Source organism: Pan paniscus, chromosome 8, assembly GCF_029289425.2.
Source record: "Pan paniscus chromosome 8, NHGRI_mPanPan1-v2.0_pri, whole genome shotgun sequence".
In the NCBI taxonomy this organism is placed as follows: domain Eukaryota; kingdom Metazoa; phylum Chordata; class Mammalia; order Primates; family Hominidae; genus Pan; species Pan paniscus.
Genome location: NC_073257.2, coordinates 66,507,392 through 66,533,865, shown reverse-complemented (window position 1 = coordinate 66,533,865; position 26,474 = coordinate 66,507,392). Strand labels below are relative to the sequence as shown.

Below are 26,474 nucleotides of genomic sequence, written 5' to 3'. Positions count from 1 at the left end.
TATTATTCAATTATCTTCACCATTTTGGGTTCATTCTTCCAGGAGCCCTGCTCCATTCTATGCTGATGAAAGCTAGGGTAAAAGCAAACCAAAGCAAATGATAAATTATATTGCATTTTTGAAAACTCTTATTTTAAAATATATAAAATAAGAGATAGTAAATAAAATCACCATTTGGCATCACTTAGTTTCAAGAATTATGAAGACTTGGCCAAACTTATTAAAATATATATGTCTATCAATTTTTTTCCTCATTATTTTGAAAAAATATATAATTTTAATCCACAAATATTTGAATTTATGCTTATAAAATAACTATTTTTAGAACATTCCGACAATATCATAGCACAAATAAAAAGTATAACAATCCTTATTTAATATTAAATATCAGTCAGTGTTTATTTTCACTGTCTCACAAATATTATTTTTGTTTTTTAGTTTCTTTTCTGTTTTTTTGTTTTTGTTTTTCTCGGAAAGGGAAAGATGCAAGGGGACCAGAATTCATGTAAGTTCACACGTTGGGATTGATATTTCTCCTAAGTCTCTTTTTTTTTTGAGATGGAGTCTTGTTCTGTTACCCAAGCTGGAGTGCAGTGGCGGGATCTTGGCTCACTGCAAGCTCCACCTCCGAGGTTGGCACCATTTTCCTGCCTCAGCCTCCCGAGTAGCTAGGACTACAGTCACCCGCCACCAAGCCTGGCTAATTTTTTTTGTATTTTTAGTAGAGACGGGGTTTCACCGTGTTAGCCAGGATGGTCTCGATCTCCTGACCTGGTGATCTGCCCGTCTCGGCCTCCCAGAGTGCTGAGCTTACAGGCATGAGCCACCACGCCCAGCCTCTCCTAAGTCTCCTTTTTTTTTTTTTTTTTTGAGACAGAGTCTCGCTCTGTCACCCAGGCTGGAGTGCAGTGGCACAATAGCTCACTGCAAGCTCAGCCTCCTGGGTTCACGCCATTCTCCTGCCTCAACCTCCCCAGTAGCTGGGACTACAGGTGCCCACCACCACGCCCGGCTAATATTTTGTATTTTTTTTTTTTTTTTTTTAGTAGAGACAGGGTTTCACCATGTTAGCCAGGATGGTCTCGATCTCCTGACTTCGTGATCCTCCCGCCTCGGCCTCCCAAAGTGCTGGGATTACAGGCGTGAGCCACTGCGCCCGGCCCTAAGTCTCTTTTAATCTACAGTGGTTCTCTTTCCATTTATTTTTAAATTGTTTTCTTGTGATTCATTTATTGAGAAGTCAAGTTGTTTATATTATGGAGTTTCTTGTCATCTTGATTGTACTTTCCTTGGTTTAATTTTACATGTTACTCTGTCCCATGTTTCCTATAAATTTTGACAATCAAATAACATTTTTTGTTTGTTTCTTTGTTGGGTTTTCTCAAAACTGTTTCATAGGTGGTATAATAGTCTGCTTGCACTGCCATTAAAAAACACCCTAGACTGAGTAGCTTAAGCAACAGAAAGGTGTTTTCTCACAGTTCTGGAGGCCTGAGATCAAGGTGCTTTCATGGTTGGTATTTGATGAAGCTTCTCCGGCTGCTTTCTTGTGTCTTCACATGGCCTTTCCTCTGTGTGCCCTTGGACAGAGAGAGAGGGAAGAGATAGAAAGAAAGAGAGACAAAGAGAACACCAGTCCCATCAGATTTAAGAGCCCACCCATATAGACTCATTTAGTCTGATTACCTTCTTAAAAGGGTCTATCTCTATATAATGGTCACATTGGGAGTAAGGGCTTCAACATAAAATTGTTAATGGTGAGGGGGACAACTCAGGCCATAGCAGATGATGTTGAATTAATTCTTCTATTGAGTGGTATGTATGTGGCTTTATCTCTTTTTTTGTGATATTAGCAGCATTTAGTGCTCAATGCCATGATCCATTCATTTATGAGGGGTTATAAAATGATGGCACTCTGATACTATTACGCTTCTTAAATTATTAGCTGAAATAATTTCTTAATGAGACACTTTTTAATCAATTATTTGTTTACCCCATGTTAAGGTCATATGGAAAAAGCATGCTCTGTTTTCTTATTTTCTAATTTACAAAATATTTCTCTAGCATGCTACAAAAGTGATCAATACGTTATTTTGCAACACTGTCATAAACTTATGAATTTAAACATATTTGATCTGTTTCGAATCATTACTGATATGATCCTTATTGATGCTCAAATTGCCTTATCTTTAGCTTGAAAAAAACACACACACAAAAAAACCTTTTGCCTCTTGAAAACTTTTCACATCAGTTTAGTAGTCTTGGAATTCTTTCTTGCTACTTGGTGTGAGCAGATGTTTCACAGCTATTTGTTGATTTTCTGCCCTGCCTGAAATCAGCTCTCTCTCTCGGAAATCTTAACTGCTTTTATTGGTAAATAGTATTTCAAAAGCATAGTCTGAACATCAGAAATATTCATTGCTTCTATATTGGCCATTATATATAGTTCTGTGTTTCAGCATTCAGAGCTATGTTATATGCATTTTGCTTCTTTAGATAAACTACAACCTGAGTTTAAACTTCCACTGCCAATTCAAAATCAAAACCATAGGTGTTCTATTTTACCTCTTTAATTTTAATTTCTATCTCTTTATCATCCCCTGCCAAGAATCCAGCTTTCAATAATGAAAAGAATGGAATCAGAATGACACATAATAATGTGCTTATTTATTGTAAAATACTCCTATAACTATCTTGGAATCACAACATACCACCAATATGATTACTGTAGATAGCTTTACTTTTTGAGTTTTGTAATTTCTTTGGTACTTCACCTATATTACACTGTGGGTGTGATGTCAATACTACTTTTAAAATTCACCTGGGGTAGTTCTTTTTGTTTGTGCTTGTGCCAACAACTAAATATACATTTAGATTGAATTATTTTATTTTATTTTATTTTATTTTTAGAGAAGTCCTTGAATTTAATTAGCTTTATAATAATATATAACATATGTAGCTCTAAAATTTAAAAAACATGATATAGTTAATGAAATTTAGTTTCAGTGTTTATCGTCTCCACGTGTTCCCTCTCTTTCTCATAAGTAACAATTTTTTATGTTACAGTCTATCTTCGATTTTTAAATGTGTGTATGTATTCCTTTGTAAATATGCATGTGTATTCTTCTTAAAGGTTAGTATATTATAGGACCTTATTCCCAAATTGCTTTTTTAACTTAATATAGCTGAAAATAACTCCATAGTAATAGGTAAAGATATCTATCATTTATCATTACATTTGAATTATCATCTGCTTTAGGATGTATCACCATTTATTTACCCAGAGCACTATTGATGTATATTTAGGTGGTCATTTATCTTCCGTTATTATAAATGGGAAAATATCCAGATGTCGGATTTATGGGTCAAAAAGTAAACAATATTATTTTGGTAGCTTATGTCATACTCTCCTTCATAAATTTTACAACACTTGTATTAACACCACCAGTGTCCAAAGTGTCTGTTTTCCTGCAGGCTCGCCAACAGAGTACAGTCTCCAACTGGGACAACTGCTAATCTAAGTGACTAATGAAATCTTAATGTAGGAATACTTTGTAGTTTTCTTCTTATGTATCGAGATAAGCATCTTTGCTTATCTTTGCTTATGATCTAGAGTCATTTGCCTTTCTCTTTCTGTGAACAGTTTTTTCTCTAGCCCCGAACATTTTGTTTTGTTTTGTTTTGTTTTGTGACGGAGTTTGGCTCTGTCGCACAGGCTGGAGTGCAGTGGCACAATCTCAGCTCACGCAACCTCCATCTCTCCCAGGTTCAAGTGATTCTCCTTTCTCAGCCTCCCGAGTAGCTGGGATTACAGGCGTGCGCCATCACGCCCAGCTAATTTTTGTATCTTTAGTAGGGACAGGTTTTCACCATGTTGGTCAGGCTGGTCTCGAACTCCTAACCTCAGATGATCTGCCCACCTCAGCCTCCCCAATTGCTAGGATTACAGACGTGAGTCACTGCGCCTGGCCAGCCCCACACTTTTTAAATCCCTCACTGGACCTATTTTTAGCTAATTTATAAACCTATATATATATATTCGGGATATGAACGTTTTGTCTGGACATAAATTTCTTTTCTTTTCTTTTCTTTTTTCTGAGATGGAGTCTCGCTCTGTAGCCCAGGCTGTAGTGCAGTGGTATGATCTCAGCTCACTGCAAGCTCCGCCTCCCGGGTTCACGCCATTCTCCTGCCTCAGCCTCCCAAATAGCTGGGACTACAGGTGCCCGCCACCAGGCTGGCTAATTTTTTGTATTTTTTTTAGTAGAGGCGGGCTTTCACTGTGTCAGCCAAGATGGTCTGGATCTCCTGACCTCGTGATCCGCCCGTCTCGGCCTCCCAAAGTGCTGGGATTACAGGTGTGAGCCACCGCGCCCCGCCGTCTCGACATAAATTTCAAATATTTTCTCAGTTTGTCACTTGTGGTTTTACTTTGTTCATTGTGTCTCACCATGCAATTTTGCAATGTAGTTAAACTTATCTCTTTTTCTTCCTGACTTCTTGACTTTGAGCCATAGTTAGGAAAGGTTTGCTCACTCTCACATTAGAGTAAAATTTATCCACATTTTCATCTATGACTAATGCTCATTTTTTTATTATTATGAATATCTTCTTCATTTGGGGTTTACTCATGTATATTCCATGAAGAATGTATGAAACTCTATGATTTTCTGTATGACTCTCCTATTAGGAGGGATAACTTCTTTATCATATATTGCATTTCATCTATAATTTTGACTATTTGTAGATTTTACAGTCGGTTTTAATGGTGTGAAATATGTTTCTGTTTTTTTCCCCCTCATTTACTGCCCAGTAGAATTTCCCTTCTTGTCTCAGAGTTGAGGAAAATAAGTAGTAACAATAAACCCCTTTTTGGATGTGTTTTAACATCTGGCAGCCTGGATTTTTAATAAAAGCTCTGTTTCAGATTGTCCCTTTAACTTAAATAAGTCATTTAATCTCCCCAGTCTCCCAAGTCATGATCTGTAAAATGTAAATGATTTACAGTTATTGATGATTAGTTATATAAAGCATTTAGCACAGAGTAGGTTTCCATAATAGTACGCTATATTATTTTTCTCTTATGGTTATTAATTTTACAAATGTATATACTATACAATTTTATGATTTGACTTCTTCATTTTGGGAAAAGAATGTTGCAGTACACAAAGGAAGATTATACAATTAGAAGACATTTCTTCATGAAGAAATGTATATTGATTATTAAAATACATTAAGAAATACCATCTTGGCTAGGCGTGGTGGCTCACACCTGTAATTCTAGCAACTGAGGTGGGTGTATCACCAGATGTCAGGAGTTCAAGACCAGCCTGGCCAACATGGCAAATCCCTTTCTTTACTAAAAATACAAAAAATAGCCAGGCATGGTGGCACACGCCTATAATCCCAGCTATTTGGGGGCTGAGGCAGGGGAACCACTTGAACCGGGAAGGCAGAGGATTCAGTCAGCGGAGATCAAGCCACTGCACTCCAGCCTGGGTGACACAGCAGGGCTCTATCTCAAAAATAAATACATAAATAAATACCCTGTGTAGACATCAAGAGTATCATCAGAACCTATATTTAATTTACTATGATTAACATTATTAGCTTGATATTAATCTTAAGAAATAATATATGGAACAAAATATGTTCACATTAATTTCCAAGCGTCTCACTATTTGGTACAAATTACTAATCATTTATTACAATATATGTTGATAGACCAAACAGTTATAATTAAGATTTATGCACCATTAAAATAAAATTTCATAATCAAAAATTTACTCTCCCTCCACTTAATATCTATTTTCATGTGATGAAGTTTCAAATTAATTAGAGCCCTCTTAATAAAAAAAATTTCAAAAATCATCCATTTTCCATTTTCTTACTGATATGCTAATTATTAATAACTATATACCACATTTGTGTCTGCTTTCCCTGAACTGCATAATTGTGAAACTTAATTTACTAATGAAATTGTAGCTTTGTTCCTCAGTTGATGAAGGGAAATAGAAAAAGCAGATACACATATTACTTATTGTTCTCAATTATGTACTGAAATCTCAATGTCTTCCAGGGACTCCTGAGGATTACCCACGATTTTTCCATATGCATCCTAGGACAGCAGAACTTAGTCTCCTGGAGCCAGTAAACAGAGACTTTCACCAGAAATTTGATTTGGTTATTAAGGTAAATTAAGCTAATATCTTATTTCCTTGTGTTTATGAACTGCTAATCAGATAAATCTGTAGATGCTACTGTAGGCAGTTTTATGTTATAAAATTAAAATTAATGTGGACAGCAGTCAGTCAATTTTTCGTTAAAAAAGAAAATAAGCGAAGCCCACTTTTAATACATGGCATTGCTTTTCTCTAAAATAACTTTTTATAGTACTATGGGGTAAAATACTAAATATTCTTATATGTAACAAATGCCTTGGTCAAGCGTATACAATTCTACACAATTCATTATGTCTTCTAACATTATTTTTCTACTAAAAGGAATTAGCGTTTTACCACAAAAACATGACCAATTAAGACATCTAAAATGTGCTTGATTTATATGTTGTTTTAATTTTGTTTTCATTTTTATTACTTAAGTGTATTCTAATGTATTTTTAATGCTGATTTTTCCAACATAAAAATAAAAGGTCTTGCTTGTCCAAAGATGCTTTCAATATACGTCTCATTATTTTCTTTATATTGAAAGATGATCTTAGACTTGAAATAATTCGAAGCTAAGTTAATCTATTTGGCATTTCACTTTTGGTTTAATAGTATATCTATATTTTAATATAATCATTAAATAGATACTGAAAAAATGCAGATATTCTTCTAATTAATTTCGATGGACTTCATTGAGATGGTGAGATTTAATCTAAGCAGTGAAGGAAAAACAGGAATTTGCCAGGCAGAGATGAGGACTGGGAAAGGGCATTGTAAGTACAAGAAAAGACAAAAGCAAAGATTCAGCATAAGTTTTGTATATAGTACATAACTCTCTCATATTTAAGCAGGCAAAAAAAACCTCTAGAAATGCATCCCGATGGTATTTTTCTTACCTTTTGAAAAATGTAAACATACTAAAGAAAAAGGAAGTAAGGTAGGGAAGCTTACTGAGAATGAACATTGTTTAAGCTGCTTTGTGTGCATTTTCCATTGAACTGTTGCCGCAATTTTAGTAATACTCTCATTTGCACAAAATGGGGAAACTAAAGTTCGGATAAGGTAAGTGATTACCTTAGAGTTACATTACTAATAAGGGGCAGAGTTGAGATTCAAATTTAGTTTTATATACGCTAAAGCCATGCTCTTTTCACTTCACAAATATGCAGATACTTAGAAATGGTTGTCCAGTTTAACAATTAATAGATATGTCCTTAGCACAGAACCTGTGTTTATTCAGCGATCTTTGTCCTTGAAAAGCTTATAGTCTAGAAAGGGAAACAGTCATATAATCAAATAAATCAGATAAAATACATCAAATGCTAAGAGGAAGACGTGTAAAAAGCGGTAACGACACACAGAATAGGGACATTTAAATTAATCTGGAAACTCAGGGAAGATTTTCTGGAGATCACCCCAAGCTAAATGTTGCTGGATTGAAAGAGTATGGTCAATGAATAAAAGTGGGAAATGATGTTTGAACATAAGGAGGCGCAGAAGTAAACGCTTGGAGACATAATGCACAGGCTACAAGCAGTTAACAGGGAAATGAGGTATAGAGTCAGACCACGGAGAGAGCCTGAAGGATGACTACAGTTTCCTGGGATTTCATTTATTAAGGGTTTGGGAGTTATTCAACAAAAAACACCACTTTAACCAGTTGTATTAAATGGCCATGCATGAGATTCACCTTCTTACATTGACTATTTTATGTTAATTATTATGAGAGTATATAAAACTCCACAATGTGTGCTGATTTTCTATTGTGGATCTACCTGACTCTTGTGGTGCTGCTTTCTATGGGAATTAAGAAATTTGACAAAGCACTGTTTCCAAACTGTCACATGTGAAACCAAAAATCAATTATTTTCCTTTATTATCGAATTCAGCTGTCCTGGTGTACCTGGGTACAGTGTAACTCAGTCCATCAATTACAGAAAAAAAATCAATTACAATAGGCCACAGATTTTTTTTTGTTTTAATAACACTTTCTTTTATTAATGGAAGTTTTAACAGACAATATTAGATTCAAATTACTATGTTTTGTGTGAAGTCAAGGGCATAATAAGCAAAGGTATCTAACTGTAATAATAATGTGCCACCTGCTTGAATAATAACTGAGTATTGTGGCATTGTTCAGGGGACCATTGAAATGCTACAATCTGGCAGTTCTCCTCTATAGTAAATCTTTCAATTTCTTCTCTCTCTCTCTCTTTTTACTTTAATAATACTTCATTTTTTCATTGGCCCTAAAAGTTTTTGTTGGACTAGATCCCAATTTATGTTTCAAAAGCAGAGAAAAAATAAAATGAAGTCTCTTCTCCTACATTTTGAAGAAGAATTCTGCTTTAAAAAGCTATGTGTGTATTTAACAGCTGGTGAGTGCCACAAATTAGAGATTTATCATGTTCATTTTTTTCTCTTTTTCTCCCAGTGATTTATTCAGCATGCTGACAAATAAAAATGTAAAGGTGTAACTTGGAAGACAAAATGGAATAGTTCACAAACTTTAGAATATGAAAAGATTAAAACATGCAGTTGAAAAAGTTTGTTCCATTCCAAAACACTACCCTAAATTTTATATAATTGTAATCATTTAAGCATACTTTAAAATGTGATATACACTGTGAACAAGAATCATAGATTCGGTTTACCCAGGGCAGTACATGTTTATGTCTGTTGTCTTTGTGTAATTATTCATAATACCTCTGTTGCTCTTTTAAATGTCCCAGTTTGGATAAGTTATTTGATCACTACACTCATAAAATAAAAACCACCTATGATGTAAAAATATGAAAGCACATTTAAGAACTCTGGTAAGAGTGAATTAGTTCACGTGTGGACCATCTATTACAAAGTCCATAAAATCACTTTCAGTATTGTAAGTGAAATATTTTCAAGTATTATTAGTTGATATATTTATACTTCAGGCATCTAATACAAAGCTACTAGTCATTAATTATTAAGGCCAATTAAATGGATAAATTATGAATAATTTACTATCTCTCAGTTCTTCAAATAACAATTGCATGTTTTAATCTAAATCCCTTTAATTAACAACGAAGAGCAAAGATCACAATGAAATTAGAAGCATAATTGTTTCATGTTTCCTCTGATTTTCATGTTGTTACTCACTGACCTACTTATTCTATCTAGCATGCTGCCTTTTAACTTCTCTTCCTTCCAACTCATGAGCTCACTAACCCTGAGCTCTTACTAGTTAACTTGCCCACCCTCTGTTCCAAACATACAAAACCGCTTCCAGTGCCCTCAACTGACCATGCTCTTTCTGACATCTAAGCATTTAGAGATACTCTCCCTCTTCCTGAATCATTCCTCCCTCTTCTTGTCAACAGTCTAATTCAAACTGATGTTTCAGTTTTTAACTAAGAAGACATTTGCCCTCGAAAGGCATAGCCACTGTTAGGAAGCCGCTTTTTTGCAGCCTTTTGGCCCCTAAAGTGGCCCCAATTACTCTATTGAATGTACCTGTTTATTTTCTCCCAACTTTTACAGGAGGGCAGATTGCAAAACATTTATTTACACTGCATCCCATGCCCCTACACCTACCTATATACAGCACATAGAAGCTGCTTAATAAACATTTGTTGTAATTATTTTCTCCCTGGCACAGTAAATCTTTTCAGACTGCTGAATCTGTGTACCTACGTCTTCACTCTATCTAAATACTTACATTTGAATGTGTATGCATTTGATACAATTTGATCTTGCATCTCTGTCCAGAAAAAAAAAAGATGCAAATGTAGCAAATAGATTTCCACATAAATTCAATGCCTAGAAAAAATGTCACACCTTTGTTATGGCACAACTAAAGCTATTTATGACTGCGTCAAAAAATGTGTTTCTTCTAAAGAAAAATTACATATTTGCCATAGAAAATTAGCCAGGGAATTAAAACTAGTGAGCTTGATTCTTAGTGCTGATGTGCCTGATGCCCTGGCAAGGTGTCATCCTTCAGTAATTTGAGAGTTACAGGAAAACAGCATTTGAGAAATGATTGAGGGCTAAGAGGAGGACAGCTACTACAACCCCTGTCCCTACATGAATCACCAATGTCACAACTCTAGAAAATGTTTGGTCACTATTTGAGTAATGATAAAAATCATATTTTACTTCATAGAAATTTAAGAGAACACCCTGATTCAATGATTTTAAAGCATATGACATTTGCTAGTTTTCAATTTGCCTAATACTTGTTGAGTGCTTCTCAGGTGCCTGGCATTTTTCTTGGTCTGAGGAGACATATTTTACTTCTGATACCTACAGACATCTTTTCAATTATTGGTTGGATAACTACTCCTAGTATTATTTAATTGTGACAAATTAAAAATATAGCAAACTATATACATCCTTTAAAAATTCCAAACCTTCTATTTTCTATTCCCTTTTTCAGTTAATCATATTTTAGTTGGTCACCCACTCAAGCTAGACACTTCCACTTCCTCAAAGGTCTCTTCTCTCGTATGTTCCCACTCAGTCACTCATAGAATCCCTTCTTGATACCTTTGAAATCCTCTTGAATATCTCAACTCTGCTCATCTACTGCAATTCTTTATTTCACATTCTCTTGGCCCATGATCTTATACAAGCAGTCTCTAAAATCATGCTTCATTTCTGTGCATCTTGTCCATCTTTTCACACTGCCAACAGAGTATCGCTAAAACAACAAAAAATAGATCATGCTGCTGCATGTTGCCTTCAAGCCAATTTACAATTTGCCCCCTACCTGAATTTCCCACAGAGATGTTGTCAAGTTGAAAGATCACAGGTGTCTAAGTCAGGCAGAGTAGCAAGTCAAAGATCATCAGTCATCACTTCTCAAAATGAAAAGGATGGAACCTACCGTGAAAATGAAAAAGCTAATAAAATTAATTAAATCTGTTATGGAGATGTGAAATATAAGTTATATTCTTTCTACTCTAATGTGTATATCATCAGTTTTCAAACAAAAGAGAGAGAGAGAGGGAAAAAAAAGACAAGAGATGGAAACGATTGGCACTCCTTTAAGGTGAGGTTGAACAGGGTCCATAGTGACCCAGAGTTAGGACAAGAGAAAAAACATCAGGGCTGCTATTGCCAAGCCACAAGAAGGAAGACAAATGCTACAAATGACATATCTTCTATATCTGGAAATATTCTAGCAATATATTCCTACTCTTATTCTTATGGCAAGAATGAAACGCACACACACACACACGCACACGCACACGCACACACACACAGACATGTACTAGTCAGTTCAGGCCACTCTAACAAAGTACAAAAGACTGGGTGGATTATAAACAACAGAAATATATTTCTCACTCTTCTGGAGGCTGGAATTTCATACTCAGTGTGGTCGGGTTCTAGTTAGGTTCCTTTTCTGGGTTGCAGATTGCCAGATTCTGTTTGTATCTTCACTTGGTGGAGAGAGGATGAGAGGATGAGGGGGTGAGAGGGTGAGAGAGCTTTCTGGGTTTCCTTTTGTAAGGACACTAACTACTTTTATGAGACCTCTATTCTCATGACTTAATTACCTCTCCTAATTGCATTACATTGGGGATTAGGATTTCAACATATGAATTTGGAGAGATACAAATATTACATCCATTGCACACCACATCTCAGTTCAGTAGGTTACTAAATAATATAATAAGTTTATCTTTTCTACCCCAATAGCCAGGTCTCTAAGGTAAGGCAAAGTAAATATCTCTTACACATTTTAGAGAAAATCACCCCACAGAAATTTCAGGCATTACTTGTTATTAGTAATGAAATAGCAATCTTTCCATGAATTTCCAACAAATATTACAATTTCTGAAATCAATTGACCTTTGATACACTGATAAGTGTTTGTATTTTAATTTTGTGTTCTCCTTTTTTTTAAACTTAGCAGATTGCCACACAAAGCATAATTTTTGTCATGATATGTCATAGCATCCAACTAACAAAAGGGGATGTTATCAACTGGCTTAAAAATGGAGGGCCAAGAAGAATTTGGGAGAAAACTATATTCCACGAGACTCTCTATATAAGATCACTAATGCTTCTAATTAATGATGAAGAAAAGCCTTTATGTTAGGAAATTTGAACATATCACTAAATAAGAGGGAATGGTTAAGACAAATGACTATATCTGTTTTACCTTAAGTGTAACAGAGTAAGTAAATGAGCTCAGAGGTATAATATGAAATTTAATCTGCCTAAGGATAAAGTGATACACTTGGATAGAACTAAGGGATCAAATGCCAGAGAAGGCAGCTAAGAGTATCCTTCAGGTTTTCTGCTACAGTGTGACGTTGTACACCACCTCCCACCAGAGAGTTCCTCCACAGGGTGCCTGATACCATATCCAACAACACATCATGAGAACGGCAACAATTTGACTCAGATAACATACTGAGATACATCACAGAGGATGTAGAAGCTCAAAAAGAAGTCAGTCTAAAAACTTTACCTTTTACAACTTTTGTTTTAATGAGTTAAGTTTAATCAAAGCAAAAATATTGCTGAAGAGCAACACTACCATTACTAGGAAATAATAAATAATACCAAAACACACACACACACACACACACACACACACACAAAAAAAAAAAAACAGTATTTGTGTTTCTTCAGAAAGAACACCGTGTGTTTTTATTTTCCACTGGTTTGTCTCTAAAAATTCTAAGTACTGGCCTAAATTAATTAACTATTATGCCAATTATGGAAGCTAATAAAAGGAAAGGAAGTATGATGTCCTCTTGTCTCATATCGTTATTCATGCAGCAGCATTAGAACAGAAATAGAATGTAGCAGTTGAATATAGTGGCTGTCAAAAAGCACAAACTGACAAAAGACACACAGAGGTGACATTTTATTTGGCCTTTTTTCTTCCTCACAAGGTGACCTGTAACTGCTTGGGAAGAAGAAAGGCAATTTATCCATTCTCATCAGAGTACCTTGCATTTTGCCAAGGCCTTCTTGTCTGCAAAGGTCATTGTAAGAGTACAACAGCAAGACCAAACATTGTAAAATGTTCAAAGGAAAGGCACTTTCTGAACCCTTGCCATGTCTCCCCACTCTGCAATCCCCACACACATAAACATCCTTAGCACTCTATCACATATGTTCCCAAGTAATCATTTTTCATAGGTTTCTTGGTTCCATAGAAATATAACAATGAAAGAGCATATTGAAAAACTTGTAGGCTAAAACTCTGTTATTTTTTGTCTCAAGAACGGTCCAGTAGGTGGAGAAATATTGACCTCTCACCCTCAATACCTTCTAGGCTCTGAAAAATAACCAATTTAGATATAATTTTTATGTTAATGATTTTTTTAAATTTGCTTATTACAAAAGACATTATTCTAGTTGGCTAATTCATAGAAGGTACTGTAGTGTGGTTTTCTCTTGGTTGAGAAAAAACTGGGAATGGGATCAGACCTCAGTGTAGGATAAGATGGCTTTGCTGGTTGGAAGGCAAAAGGCAGGATAAAATAATAAAAATAAAACATAAGTTGGAAGATTCACAGAGAAAAAGTTACCCCTTTATCACTATCAGAATTTTATATCTGGCTGACCTTGCTGTTTATACCCAAGATGATTCTCACGTTCCAAACACCAGCTAAATAGTTCAACATGTTGGTGATAAGTGAGAGTTTTCAGAATCTGTGGTCTTCCCCAGAGTGGCAAGGTTATTTTTTCTTTAAATCATTCAAAATCCTTTTAGTCATTCCAGTGTCAATTTATATCTCATGCTGTAAGCAAAAAGAAAGATTTTTTATCATTGAAAGGTATACAAGAGCTTTGAGGATTCATGTGTTCATTGTAACAAGTTATAAACAGAATGGGCATATTCTTACTTGAAGTGAAGATAGAAAGTATTTCATTTTATTAAAAATATTCCCTAGGTGTGAAATGTGTCAGTATTATTTCATCATTATATTACAAGGCTTTATAAAATATGTGCTGCCTATATTCTATCTAGTGAAGTTTCTTTTCCTTTTTGTCATACAAAAAATGTATTTTTTTCCAACCAAGAATATACTCTTTTGCTGTATAGCCTTGCAAACAAACTTTACAGCATACAACAGTTATTTGTATTTTATCTCATGAAGTTTATAGGTTTTTGAATTTATTTATAAGTTTTTTAGTATGTTTAGTAATAGTAATAAATTGGCTTAAAGTCAAACTGTATATGCATCCTTTAATTTTTAGAGTATTAAATTTTGAATAAAGGAGGCTCCTGTAGGTTTTAAGGCAGTTAATTTTATAAGTAGGGTCAAGAATCAATGGGATATTCTTATTTTTATTAGGATGGTGCAAACATAATCGTGGTGTTTGCCATTACTTTTAATGGCAAAAACCTAATAATTTTTAGTCAGTTGATAATATGTTCATTGATTCATGGAGCACAGGTTTTTCACAGTCATCCCTCCCTAAGACATTTTACACACACACACACACACACACACACACACAAAGGAAATATAACCTGATAACCTGTTACCAATTACTGTTGCTTTGGACCTATAGCTTTTGTAGAGCTTCAGTGAGCTGCAGGATCCTACAGAGAATTCCCTTACATAAATTATTTCTTCCATTCTGTTTCCAACTAAGTCCAAATTAAGAGACTTTGCTGAAAGTGAAGAAGAGTGATAATGACTTACATAAAAGGCTAGAACAGAGTTGGCCTCAGCTGCTCACCCTAGGCTTTTTTAGTGTAACAGCTACCTATAAGCCTGTGCGAGAGAAGCTAAAATGCCTGATCCAACTGATCCCAAACGACTACTGATTCTACATATCAGGACCAGGGGATGTGGCTGTTTTGGAAAGGCAGACTTCAGGGCTCTCCCTACAGAATCAACATTTACATGTGATTTTCGGATGCTAAATTTTGAGAGCAAGTCATATATTAAAATTACTTGAAAACTTAGGAAGATATGATAAAATTAAACTAATAAAGAAAACAAATAAGCAATACAGCAGATACATGTCAGATATTTTGGTTGAGCCCCTGGGAATTTGCTTTAACAATTACCTTAGATTATTTTAAGGCAGCAGATAAGAAGCAGGGCTTTGGAAACCACAGTGTTTGGGAAACACTAGTGGGAAAGTGCAAAAGGCCAAGTTTACTTTTGGGGTCTATCTTTAATGAACACAGATGGTTGAAGAGGGGAGCATCTTTAATTTTCACGTATCTTCATAATGTTGGTTTTCCATGTCACTTCCTAGGGCAGCTGCTATTAAATTACCACTTGGACTTGAGTGCCCGTATCCTAGTTTACTGTGATAGGAGAGGGAGGGATAGTCTATGTACACTTTTTTGGGGAGCAAGTTCATAGCTTATTTTTTTACTAACATTTTTATTGAAATGCTGACATGCTGCTGACATACAGGAAAGTGTATATCTTGATGAATTTCCACAGAGTGAAGTTAATCATGTAACTAACAACCAGATTTTTGTTAAAAAAAAGATGCTACAAACATCCCATACGCCTCCTACACCTCCTTCTAGTCACTAATCACCTTACCTCCACCTGACACAACCACAGACTTCCACTATAGGATTCTAACAGCATAGATTACTTTTCTCTTTTTTTTTGCAACACTTTATAATTGGATTAAATGTTGATGTTTTTAATCAGATTCTTAAGAGTTTTATGATTCCTTCTATTTTTCTGTACTATAACCAACTCAGGATGTATATGTTCCACAACCATATACTTTCCACCTGTGAAAAAATTCAATGGCAATGAATTGTCTGCTAAAGGAAAATCTGAGACTTGTATTAACATTTTGATTTCAAAATAAAAGTACAAGTAATTCACGTTTGAATCCCAAGACAAACGTGTCCAAATGTCAGGCTATTTGAAGGTTATACACTAATAATATTGTTATTGCCAAAAAATAAATTGGTTGAAAGCTTAAGTAAACATATTTTAACTGTCTAAAGTGATTTTTAAAATGTTAAGCAAATGCAATTTCTATCCATAAAGAAAGACAGGATATATAATCTAGCCCTCCAGCAAAATTAACCAAAGCAAACAGTCTTCTTTGTCTACTTGAGAGTTGAATTTAAAATTGAAAATAAAGGAATAAAGGGATATGCGTGAATCATTGGTAGTTCGGTCAATTTGCCCGTTTTTCAGAATCATCCTCATATAAAGATCAATATGCAGCCTGCACCTTGCTGGGTGAAGAAACTTGGAAAAATTATATCCTTGTATATTGAAGGCTTTACTGAAGAGCTGTTTAGCAAGAGGTGTGGTGTCCAGGAAGGGAACACAGGAAGAAGAAAATTTTGAATTACATAGTAGCCTTATATCCTATGTTTAGTCACTAGCAACGGGAATATACTATTACTCAGAATGTTGTCATTATCTGCTTTCCGGGTACATTCTGTATGCGTTTGTCTTTCTCCGACTCTGACTAGAAACCAAAAACTTTCTGTATGTCCAATTACCTTCTCTCTGCTTTTTTTTCTCAATCTGAGGTTCCTTTATTTAAAAATGATAAAGTAAAAGTGGTGGCTTACACCCAAAACTATATTGATACTGTGTATACACATGCATACATGCACACATACACCAACATACCTAAATTCTAATTAATTATGAATAATGGAATGTCAACAGGATTTGACCATGACCTATGAATACTAGCTAAGACTGAGTTTATTACTTGTAGAGTATTCCCACTGACACACGAGCAATCTTTGGTAATGCTGGAGTCACATGACAATTTTAGTGGTGTTGAACCTACACAGTTGATAATTGTATAATTGCATGCAGTTTCAGTTACTAGACTCTAAATCTTCTGGCGTGACAACATTGGCTGTTGGATGCACTGTATTATCTGGAGTTTTTGCTCCAGATTATAAGGACTATCCATTAGTAAAGACTGGTCCACTAACCAATAGGGCTAACCAATAGCCCTAACCAATAGGGCTAAAAAGAAAGATTCTCTAAAAATTGGAGTTTGAGTAGCCACACCCAGAATAATGTCTGTGAAAGTACATTCTGCTCACATTATAACCACCACAGACAGTTTGATGAAAATGGAGATTCCTTGCCTGTAACACCAACATATGAACGAGAATCTTTGTGGATAGGGTGTGGGAAACTACTTTTATTTATTTATTTTTTTGAGGTGGAGTTTCGCTCTTGTTGCTCAGGCTGGAGTGTAATGGCGCAATCTTGGCTCACTGCAACTGCAACCTCTGCCTCCTGGGTTCAAGCGATTCTTCTGCCTCAGCCTCCCGAGTAGCTGGCATTACAGGCATGCAGCGCCATGCCTGGCTAATTGTGTGTTTTTAGTAGAGACAGGGTTTCTCTATGTTGGTCAGGCTGGTCTCGAACTCCTGACCTCCGGTGATCCACCTGCCTTAGCCTCCCAAAGTGTTAGGATTACAGGCGTGAGACACTGCGCCCGGCCCAGGGAATATGCTTTTTATTAGGCCTTCCATTCTAAGGCACATCAGAGTTTGAGAAATTAATGATTGCCTTGTGTGGTTGCCATGATTTTTAACATTTATCTGTCCCTTACCTCTGGTGAAAAGAGAATGCCCTTTGTTTTCCTTACCCACTCCCTCTAGCCATCCTTTATTCCGTCTTTTTCTTCCTCCCTCCCTCTTTTTTTTTCTCTTCCTAAGATATCTAATGTTTGCGAAAATTGGCCAAGCAGGCTCTAAGAACTAGGTATTAAAAGCTTTAGTTCAGTAAGTAAAGCAAGTAAATTAAATTAATAAATTAAAATGTGTTGAGTGGACTGGGAGAGTACACACAGTTGAAATCATGCTAAAGTCCTCAATTTGCATCATTCTGACAATAAAATGTATCTAAGCCATGTGTTAAGAGCAAAGTCACAACTAACATCTCATTCTTTAAGCCACTGTCCATTCAAAAATTCATATAAATAGGACTTTTTGCATAAATATTACATGTAAATGCATAAACCTTCTAGAAGATTATATGTTATTCTGTTCACAGCACCATCCCTATAGATATAGAATCATAATTGATGATTGAGGGGGCTGGGTGAGGCCCATTCATAAGACTGGCAAGAACGTGCATCAGTATTAATTACCCATAGGTAAACCTGCAGATATCACAAACCTTTAAAATGTGTGAATAAAGACATTCTATAATCTAAGGTGTTCATGTTGTACATTCACATTAATTAATTTCCACTTCGTGTACGTTCACACACACACACTGGAAAAACATCCATAAATATCTATCGAATGGGAATTAGCATGATGTCACAATCACTTAATTTTTAAAAAAAATTTAATGTAAAGCCTATTAAAATTAAAGATACAGAAAAGTAAAAATAAATATATATTTGACCTTCTTCCGTATACCAGGGATTGTCCGAAATTTTAGCAGTGAATGAAACAGATACATTTACAGTGTTAATGCTCATGGAATTTAAAAATCTAATGAAAAATGAGATTCAGACTAATTACAAGAAAGGTTTAGGTTTACAATAGCATAGAACAGTGGAATTTACTATACATGCAATATGATTATATTTCTATTTTTACATATTATAAATATAGAAAAATATTTCATAAATTTATAACATCCAAATTAAAATGTGGTATTACCTTAACTTTGAAAATTGCAATATTTACCTTTAATGCTTCAGTAGGATAAGACCATAATTCACTACATTGACATAAGACTATTTTTTCATCTCAAGTTTACTAACAGAATATTTCTTGGCATATATAATCTGCTAATACTGTATTGTGAAATGAGAAGGTGGAACTTCAAATTCAATTTTCAAAAAAGCGGTTTTCGCTTTTTCCATATCTATCAACTGAAGCAAGAGGTGACTCCAAGTTTCTTGTTTTCGGTACCTGTAAGTATGTAGCTGCCATTAAAGTGGAAAAGACCATGAGTGGAGGAGGTTCGTGCAGGGTAATCAGAATTTCATTGTTGCAGGTATTTATATCTGAAATGTCTGTTAGATACTTACGCAGTGTTATGAAGTACACAGTTGGATATGGACTGTGGAATTCAAAGGAGAAATCCAGGTTGGAGATTAAAATTAGGAGTCATAATAGTACTGACATTTTTAAGGTATGAGATTAGACTAGATTGAGCAAGGGAGTGAGTATAAAGAAAAGATGAATAACTCCTCACTTCTGGGCCACTCCAAAATTAAGTAGGGGAGAAAAGGGGAAACCACCAAAAGAGAATGAGAAAAAATGGGTAGTAAGATAGGAAGAGAACCGAGAAGCTGTTGCCGTGAAAGGATAGTGAATAATGCTGAAGATAGGTCAAGTAAGATAAGGACTGAAAATAAATATTGCTTTTAGCAATGTAAAAGGCACTGGTGATTTTGACAAAAGCAGCTGGCTTTGAGTGGCTGAGGCAAAAGTATGATTGAAGTGGGTTTAAGAAAACTTGGGAGGGTGAATACAGATGAAGGTGAGCACTTGAGATCTAAGAAGTGGGAGTTGAGCAATAAGAACATATGGACACAGGGATGGGAACATCACACACCGGGGCCTGTCGAGGGTGGGGGCCTAGGGAGGGATAGCATTAGGAGAAATACCTAATGTAGATGACTGGTTGATGGGCACAGCAAACCACCATGGGACGTGTATGCGTACGTAACAAACCTGCACATTCTGCACATGTATCCCAGAATTTAAAATACAAAAAAAAAAAAAAAAAAAAAAGTGGGCTCTGTAGATGCACAATAAATAATTCCTGGAAAACATGATTTCTTTCTTCTATCCTAGAATTTATTTAAATGATAAATAATTTGATAAGCTTTACCATTGTCTTTTTTAAATTGTTGAATCTACTTGAAAGGTTTCATATTAGAGATTATGAAATTGTTAAATTGTTTGCCACCAGTTAGGAAGAACAAAGTTATTCTGTAGTCTCAGTCCTCCATTACAAGGTGCTCAGAAATTATCAGTATTTCCTTTTTTCAGTATTGAAGATGGAGTGGTTTGTCTTTTTCAATGTTTTGCCTTCCAAAGTAACAAAATGGTGTGCTTTTTATACTTCATTTTTTTTGGCTTCAGTTTTACTTTGGTCTCATTACTGAAAGTGAGACTCATGCCCAGACGCTTTTCAAACAAAACCTAGCTCTTAAATATAATGTTTAACTCGTAACTATAGAATCTGTAAATATAAATAAGGTTACCTTATGAAAGTAAATGATTTTTAAAATACCACCTTATTCCAACTGAGGTGTTTTTAAAATGTTTCTCATTTCATCCACCACGGATTTCAGGGGAACAGAATAATTCAGATTTTTGAGAGCCCTTATTTATATTGTATGGAAGAAAAGATAATTGTATCAGAGTTTTGATGCATGGGCCCACTAAAGAGCAAAGTATATTATTATTATTATTATTATTATTATTGTTATTATTGTTGTTGTTTAAATTCAACATTTTAACTCTTACTTAACAGAAGTATTTATCTCAATATTTTTTCCTACTGTTAATTTGTCCCATCTCTCTTGCTTTTCGATATTCATTTGCATTCTGTAAATTTGAGAAACATATGATGAATCTTCCTGTGTAGCCTCTTAAAAATCAGGAGACCTGAGTCTGGGCCCATGTTCTGTATGTTACTTACAACCTATGTGGCCTTGAATATAAAACTAACCTTTCTCTTTTTCCATCAGTTCAAAAATATACATTTTCACATCTGGACAGATAAATGGCATAAAGAAAGTGGGCTTTGGAGACAGATATCTGGTCAGCAAATTGAAACACCTCATATAGAGCAAAATACATAGTAGCAATCCAAAAATATTAATCATTATTAACTCTAAATTAATATTAGAGTAAAAATGGGCAGAGCCTTTATATGTTATTTTTATAGATATGAGGAAGTTAAGAATTAGATTATCTTCATAGATCTGATTTGAATTTTATTTCTCTTTTCATTGAATCACTTTGTTTTCATCATGCAAATAATACATATTTTTACTGGCTTCACAGCTGCTGGTAAAAACTAACGATATATGATCTGAATGTAAAATGTAAGCTTATTTCATTATTATACAATTTTGCTTTTTTCATCCTCCTCACCACCTATATATTGTGTGTGTTTGGGTGTGTTCATTGGGGAAAGAGGAAAAGTTGTAGAATTTATGACTTTTCATAGCATTATTATGTCCTGGATATGACATGCTTGTTATTAGAATAATTAGATATTAAAGAAAGATGGAGAGATAAAAGAAAGAGAAAAAAAATCTGTTCAGAAAGCCTTGCATGTATGAACTGCTCTGAGCCTGTAAGAGTGAAGCAGAGGATTCCTGCTTAAATCATTTCAAGGTCATTGGGTTGGAAGCCCATATGGACCAATTAGTTTTAAACAGTGAAAAAACAATGTTTTCCAGGCGTAGACTCTACCTCTTGCCCTGGTCAGCTGTCTCCAGAAAGCCTGATGTGTGTCACAGGGGTAACTCCTAAAAGAACATCCATGGCTCAGCACAAATTAATCACAACTGCTGGATGCAGAAAGACCTCATCCATACTGATGGTATTAGCAGCATGCCTGGTTATGTGAGATGGATACATAATCCCAGACAGGACCAAACATTATTCCAGTACTGTTCTTCTTAGTGCTGAGCAGGATCTCAAAGCGTTTTGTGCCATGGGCTGATTTGACATTCTGCTGCCAAATGAAAAGTTAAATGCATAAGGTAAACTATGTAATATTACTAAGAAAATCTAGCATATTATCTAAATAGAGATATCAATATATTAAAAATCAAATATAAGTTTTTTAATCAATGCATTATATGATATTACCTCCCTATGGGTTTATTAATTAGTGTAATTTCACATTAGTAATTGACATAAATAATATTTCAACAAATCTGCAATATAAATAATATGAAGGAAAATATATTGTAATATTTCTTGGTGAAAAGTCAGCAATCCCTACCAATATCACTGTAGTTTGTTACCTACCTTTTTAACAGATGAAAATGTTAAATTACTATTAGAAGGAAGTGAAAAATTGTCTTCTGGAGACCGAATTTCTTTCCTCACGTTTTAACAGTTAGAGATCTCTAGCTGAGCTACTTACAAAGTACTGTCACTATCTATCTAGAAAATCACACCAGAGTTTAATATCAAATATTTTATTTTCATTTTAATTGATTTAAAAATACAACTTTTCTCCCAATGGGGAAAACATAACAAAAATTAAACATAGAATTTGAATTCATTTTAATAAATGTATATGCTATTAAATTATATCCATGTTTTCTCATAAAAGTTGGAGGAGATTTTCCAGAAGTCAATTGTGATGAAATCTTCCTTTAAATTAAACCTTCCAATACACATATAATAAAATATATATTTTTTAAAAAACAGAAAATCTATGGTTAGTATTTTCCTATGTGCAGCATGACCATGTAGAGATTTTGTATGAAAATGTGTTAGAAATAGAAATTTTTATCAACTTCTTAAACTTAATGGGAGAAAAAAAAGAAAATTTATACATAAGAATATTAATTTTACTTGAAAAACATTTCTAATTAAATAATATTGCAATTCACAGTTTCTACAACATTACAATGAAATTTATTATTTCTGTCCTTTTTAAGAAGCTTTTGGGGACGTTCAGTGGGCAATAAATATAACTTTATTAATTTTATATAGAATTATGAATTATTTGGGAATTGTCTACGTTTCTTTGAGCTGCAATAACAAAACACCATAAACTGGATGGCTTATAAACAAGGAACATTTATTTCTCACAGTCGTGGAGGCTGGACATTGGACTCTTATAAATTTGGTTTCTAGTGAGGGCCCACTTCCTCACAGAGGGTGGTTCCACCTTCTTACTTGTTCTCACGTGGTGGGAGGTGGGGAAAAGGAGCCCTCTAGACCCTTTCCTATAAGGGCATTCACCCCATTAATGAGGGCTCTGCCCTCACCACCTTATCACCTTCCAAATGCCACACCTCTTAATACCATCACCTTTGGGGTTAAAATTTCAACTTACGAATTTGGGGGGTACAACAGCAGAGACCATAGCAGAGATTTAAACATTAGTGTAAAATGAGAAGACACAGAAGAGACAAAGTCTATACGATAGTTCTTTATTTGTGTTACTTTTTTTCTTTTATTTAAATATTTTATCAGCGGTACACTCAAGTATCTCCATTTGAATTTTCTGACTAAATGTATTTAAACACAATTACCTCTCCTACTGTATTCAATAAAAATTACAATAATTTGGCCGGGCGCGGTGGCTCACGCCTGTAATCCCAGCACTTTGGGAGGCTGAGGCGGGCGGATCACGAGGTCAGGAGATCGAGAGCATCCTGGCTAACACGGTGAAACCCTGTCTCTACTAAAAATACAAAAAATTAGCCGTGCGTGGTGGCGGGTGCCTGTAGTCCCAGCTACTCGGGAGGCTGAGGCAGGAGAATGGCGTGAACTCAGGAGGTAGAGCTGGCAGTGAGCCGAGATCACTCCACTGCACTCCAGCCTGGGCGACAGAGCAAGACTCTGTCTCAAAAAATAAAAACATAAAATAAAATAATAATAATTTATTACAGTGAATTTTTAAAATATACACTGAGTTTTAAAACAGAAGACTGAAGCAATTAAGCCTCACTGGATTTTCATTTCCTCATTTATATTTTCAAATGGCCCTTTAAAGTATTTTTTCCTTATGTGATGATATTAGTTAAAAAGAGAACCCTATATATTGCATGAAAAGTGAAACTCCAAAAAGATAGCATGACATATACTTTTTAAATATTTTCTTTTCTTTTCAATTTTAGGCTGAACAAGACAATGGTCATCCTCTTCCTGCCTTTGCCAGTCTACACATTGAAATACTGGATGAAAACAATCAAAGTCCATATTTTACAATGCCCAGTTATCAAGGCTATATCCTGGAATCTGCCCCAGTGGGAGCAACCATTTCGGACAGTCTCAATTTGACCTCACCTTTAAGAATAGTAGCTCTGGACAAGGACATAGAAGATGTAAGTTAAATACATATTTTGCTCTTGTTTGTGTAACAAATCTCATATTTCCATTAATGGGAAATATGACAAAGATATGGCTACATAAGCTAGAGAAGAGAGAATTAAGTCACTGTAAGTGAGTTTTAGTGTTATAATTTAATTCCAAAACAAGGATATTTTTAAAAAGTATCTTTGAATTCAATAACTATTCCTTTTCAGCTTGCAGATATTCAGTATATGTAAGAAAATGAATGTTTTACTTGATGTTTATTTAATGACGAGGGCAATTTTTTATTAACATATGTTGAGAACTGTTTTATATAATTGTTGATAAAGCAAAAATAATGGTGTTACTACATGAGTAAAAAATCATGAAAGCACCCCTAGATTGTGATTCTCAGAGACTTTTCTTCAAGTCTGAGGGCATCGTTATTAAAATAAATTTGAGGCAGCTGACCCATTCATACTTCTGCCAGTGACTATGTGGATGCTTACGCTTCACTCCACAAATCATTGTCTTTTGTTTTTCTTGTACTCACACTATCTACATGAGTGGGAAATGGTCCAGGCTGAGCAAATCAGAACACTTTAACCTCCTTAGCCAGAGTGAATGTTATAAAGGGACAGAAAATCTATACCAAGCTAGCCAGAATCCTCCCAGGAATTTACAATGGAGAACAGAAGGGCTGAAAGACTTTGGCATCATGTATTAGAGAAGTGGAAATGAATCTGAAGCCTTTGTAGCCGCATTTGCTGACATCATGAGAAAGCCAATTATCAGTGGGAGAGAATGAAGCCTGAGAGTTACACACAGAAAAGAGAGTCCCATTGAGTTTTAAGTTCCCCAGAGGTATTCTAATTCTCAAAGATTTTCCTTTGAGTTTGTGAACTACCACAGTATCCTCACTGCATAAATATGTATACATATGTTTTGTGTATAGATAGATAAATAGATAGATAGATAGATAGACATATACACAGGTATACATACATACACACACACACACACACACATATATATATAAAACAGCAAGTAAGAAATCCAACTGTGTTTGGATTATAAGCATAACTATATGTAAAAGATAGTTGGATTTCTTACTTGCTGTTATATAATTCTTGACTCATTCATTTCTCCCTTAACAGTGCTTGCTCTCAGATAGATGGATTTTTTTGTGATGATGGAATTACTATGTAACTGTACTGTCCAACATAGTAGCCAGCTGTTGAGTACTTAAAATTTAACTGGACTAAAAACATAACTTTTAAATTTTGCTTAATATTAATGAAATTAAATATAAATACATGTCACTCATAAGGCAGCAGAGCTCTAGAATGTTCCCTAATATCTCATTACACATAGCTTTATAATCACTTTAGGAAATTAGGAAGGCACTTTCAGATTTTTTTTTCTCTTTCTAAATAAATTTTGTAACACTCAACAGAGGCTATGACAATTCTTGTGGGCACTCCACCTCTTCCCACCAGATGCTTTATTTTATTATTTTGTTTCTCTTTGCTTTGTTTTCTTTTTCCATTCTAGCTTTTTTTTTTTTTCAATCTTTCCTGGTATCTCACATTTAGTGTCTTCTTAAACCACAAGTTTTAACAATATCTGCCATTGAGTTCTCAGTACATGTCAAACAATATAGTAAATTCTTCTTGCGTTAATTCTCTTAAATCTCACAACAAACATGATAGATGCAATTATCCCTATTTCAGAAAGGGATATTAAAGCTAGTTTAAATGCCTTACCATGATCACAGTGTTAGTAAACAGTAGAAATGGACCTTAAGCCAAGGTTTATGGAAAACAAAGTTCTCAATTTTAAGCACTCTATATTTTATATACTTTGATCATAGTCTGACTATAATGATAGCTGAAGAATGCTCTAGGTTGTTTTCCTAGAAAAGTGAACACAGTAATCTATACACAGTTTCATATGCCAGTCAAGAGAATTTAGGGATTCTCTGATGTATAGTGGGTTTCATGAGTCACAGGAAAAAAGTCTTTACTGAATCCCCACTAGAAAACACCTAGAGTCACCTTAATAACTTCAATCCAGGCTGAGCAAATGTATTTTGTAGATCTACTAATGTCCCACAAATTTTAGTGCGGATTTTGCTTTTCAATTGAATACATACTCATATTTTAAGTAGTGACTAATCAATTTGAAAGTGTATGATAGCTTAGGTCATACCTTAATAGAACTGGTGGTTAGAAAAATCTAAATCTAAAGTTAGGTAGTTTTAAGTTTACACAATAGCAAAATTTATGTATTTATACCTTCTCAGTGTGTTCATATTATCTATTGGTTACACACTAAGCCCTATGCTTGCCTGTGTGACCCCG

General features: G+C 34.8%; 1 protein-coding gene across 2 annotated transcripts in view; it reads left to right on the top strand.

Annotated features, from left to right (window-relative positions):
• PCDH15 (protocadherin related 15) overlaps positions 1 to 26,474 on the top strand; it is a 1,779,889-nt gene that overhangs the window by 1,367,258 nt on the left and 386,157 nt on the right. For both annotated transcript variants that reach the window (XM_055092816.2, XM_057298896.1), the window contains 2 exons: positions 6,080 to 6,192; positions 23,937 to 24,143. In XM_055092816.2, the coding sequence (XP_054948791.1) occupies positions 6,080 to 6,192; positions 23,937 to 24,143 (320 nt within the window). The remainder of the gene's footprint in view (positions 1 to 6,079; positions 6,193 to 23,936; positions 24,144 to 26,474) is intronic.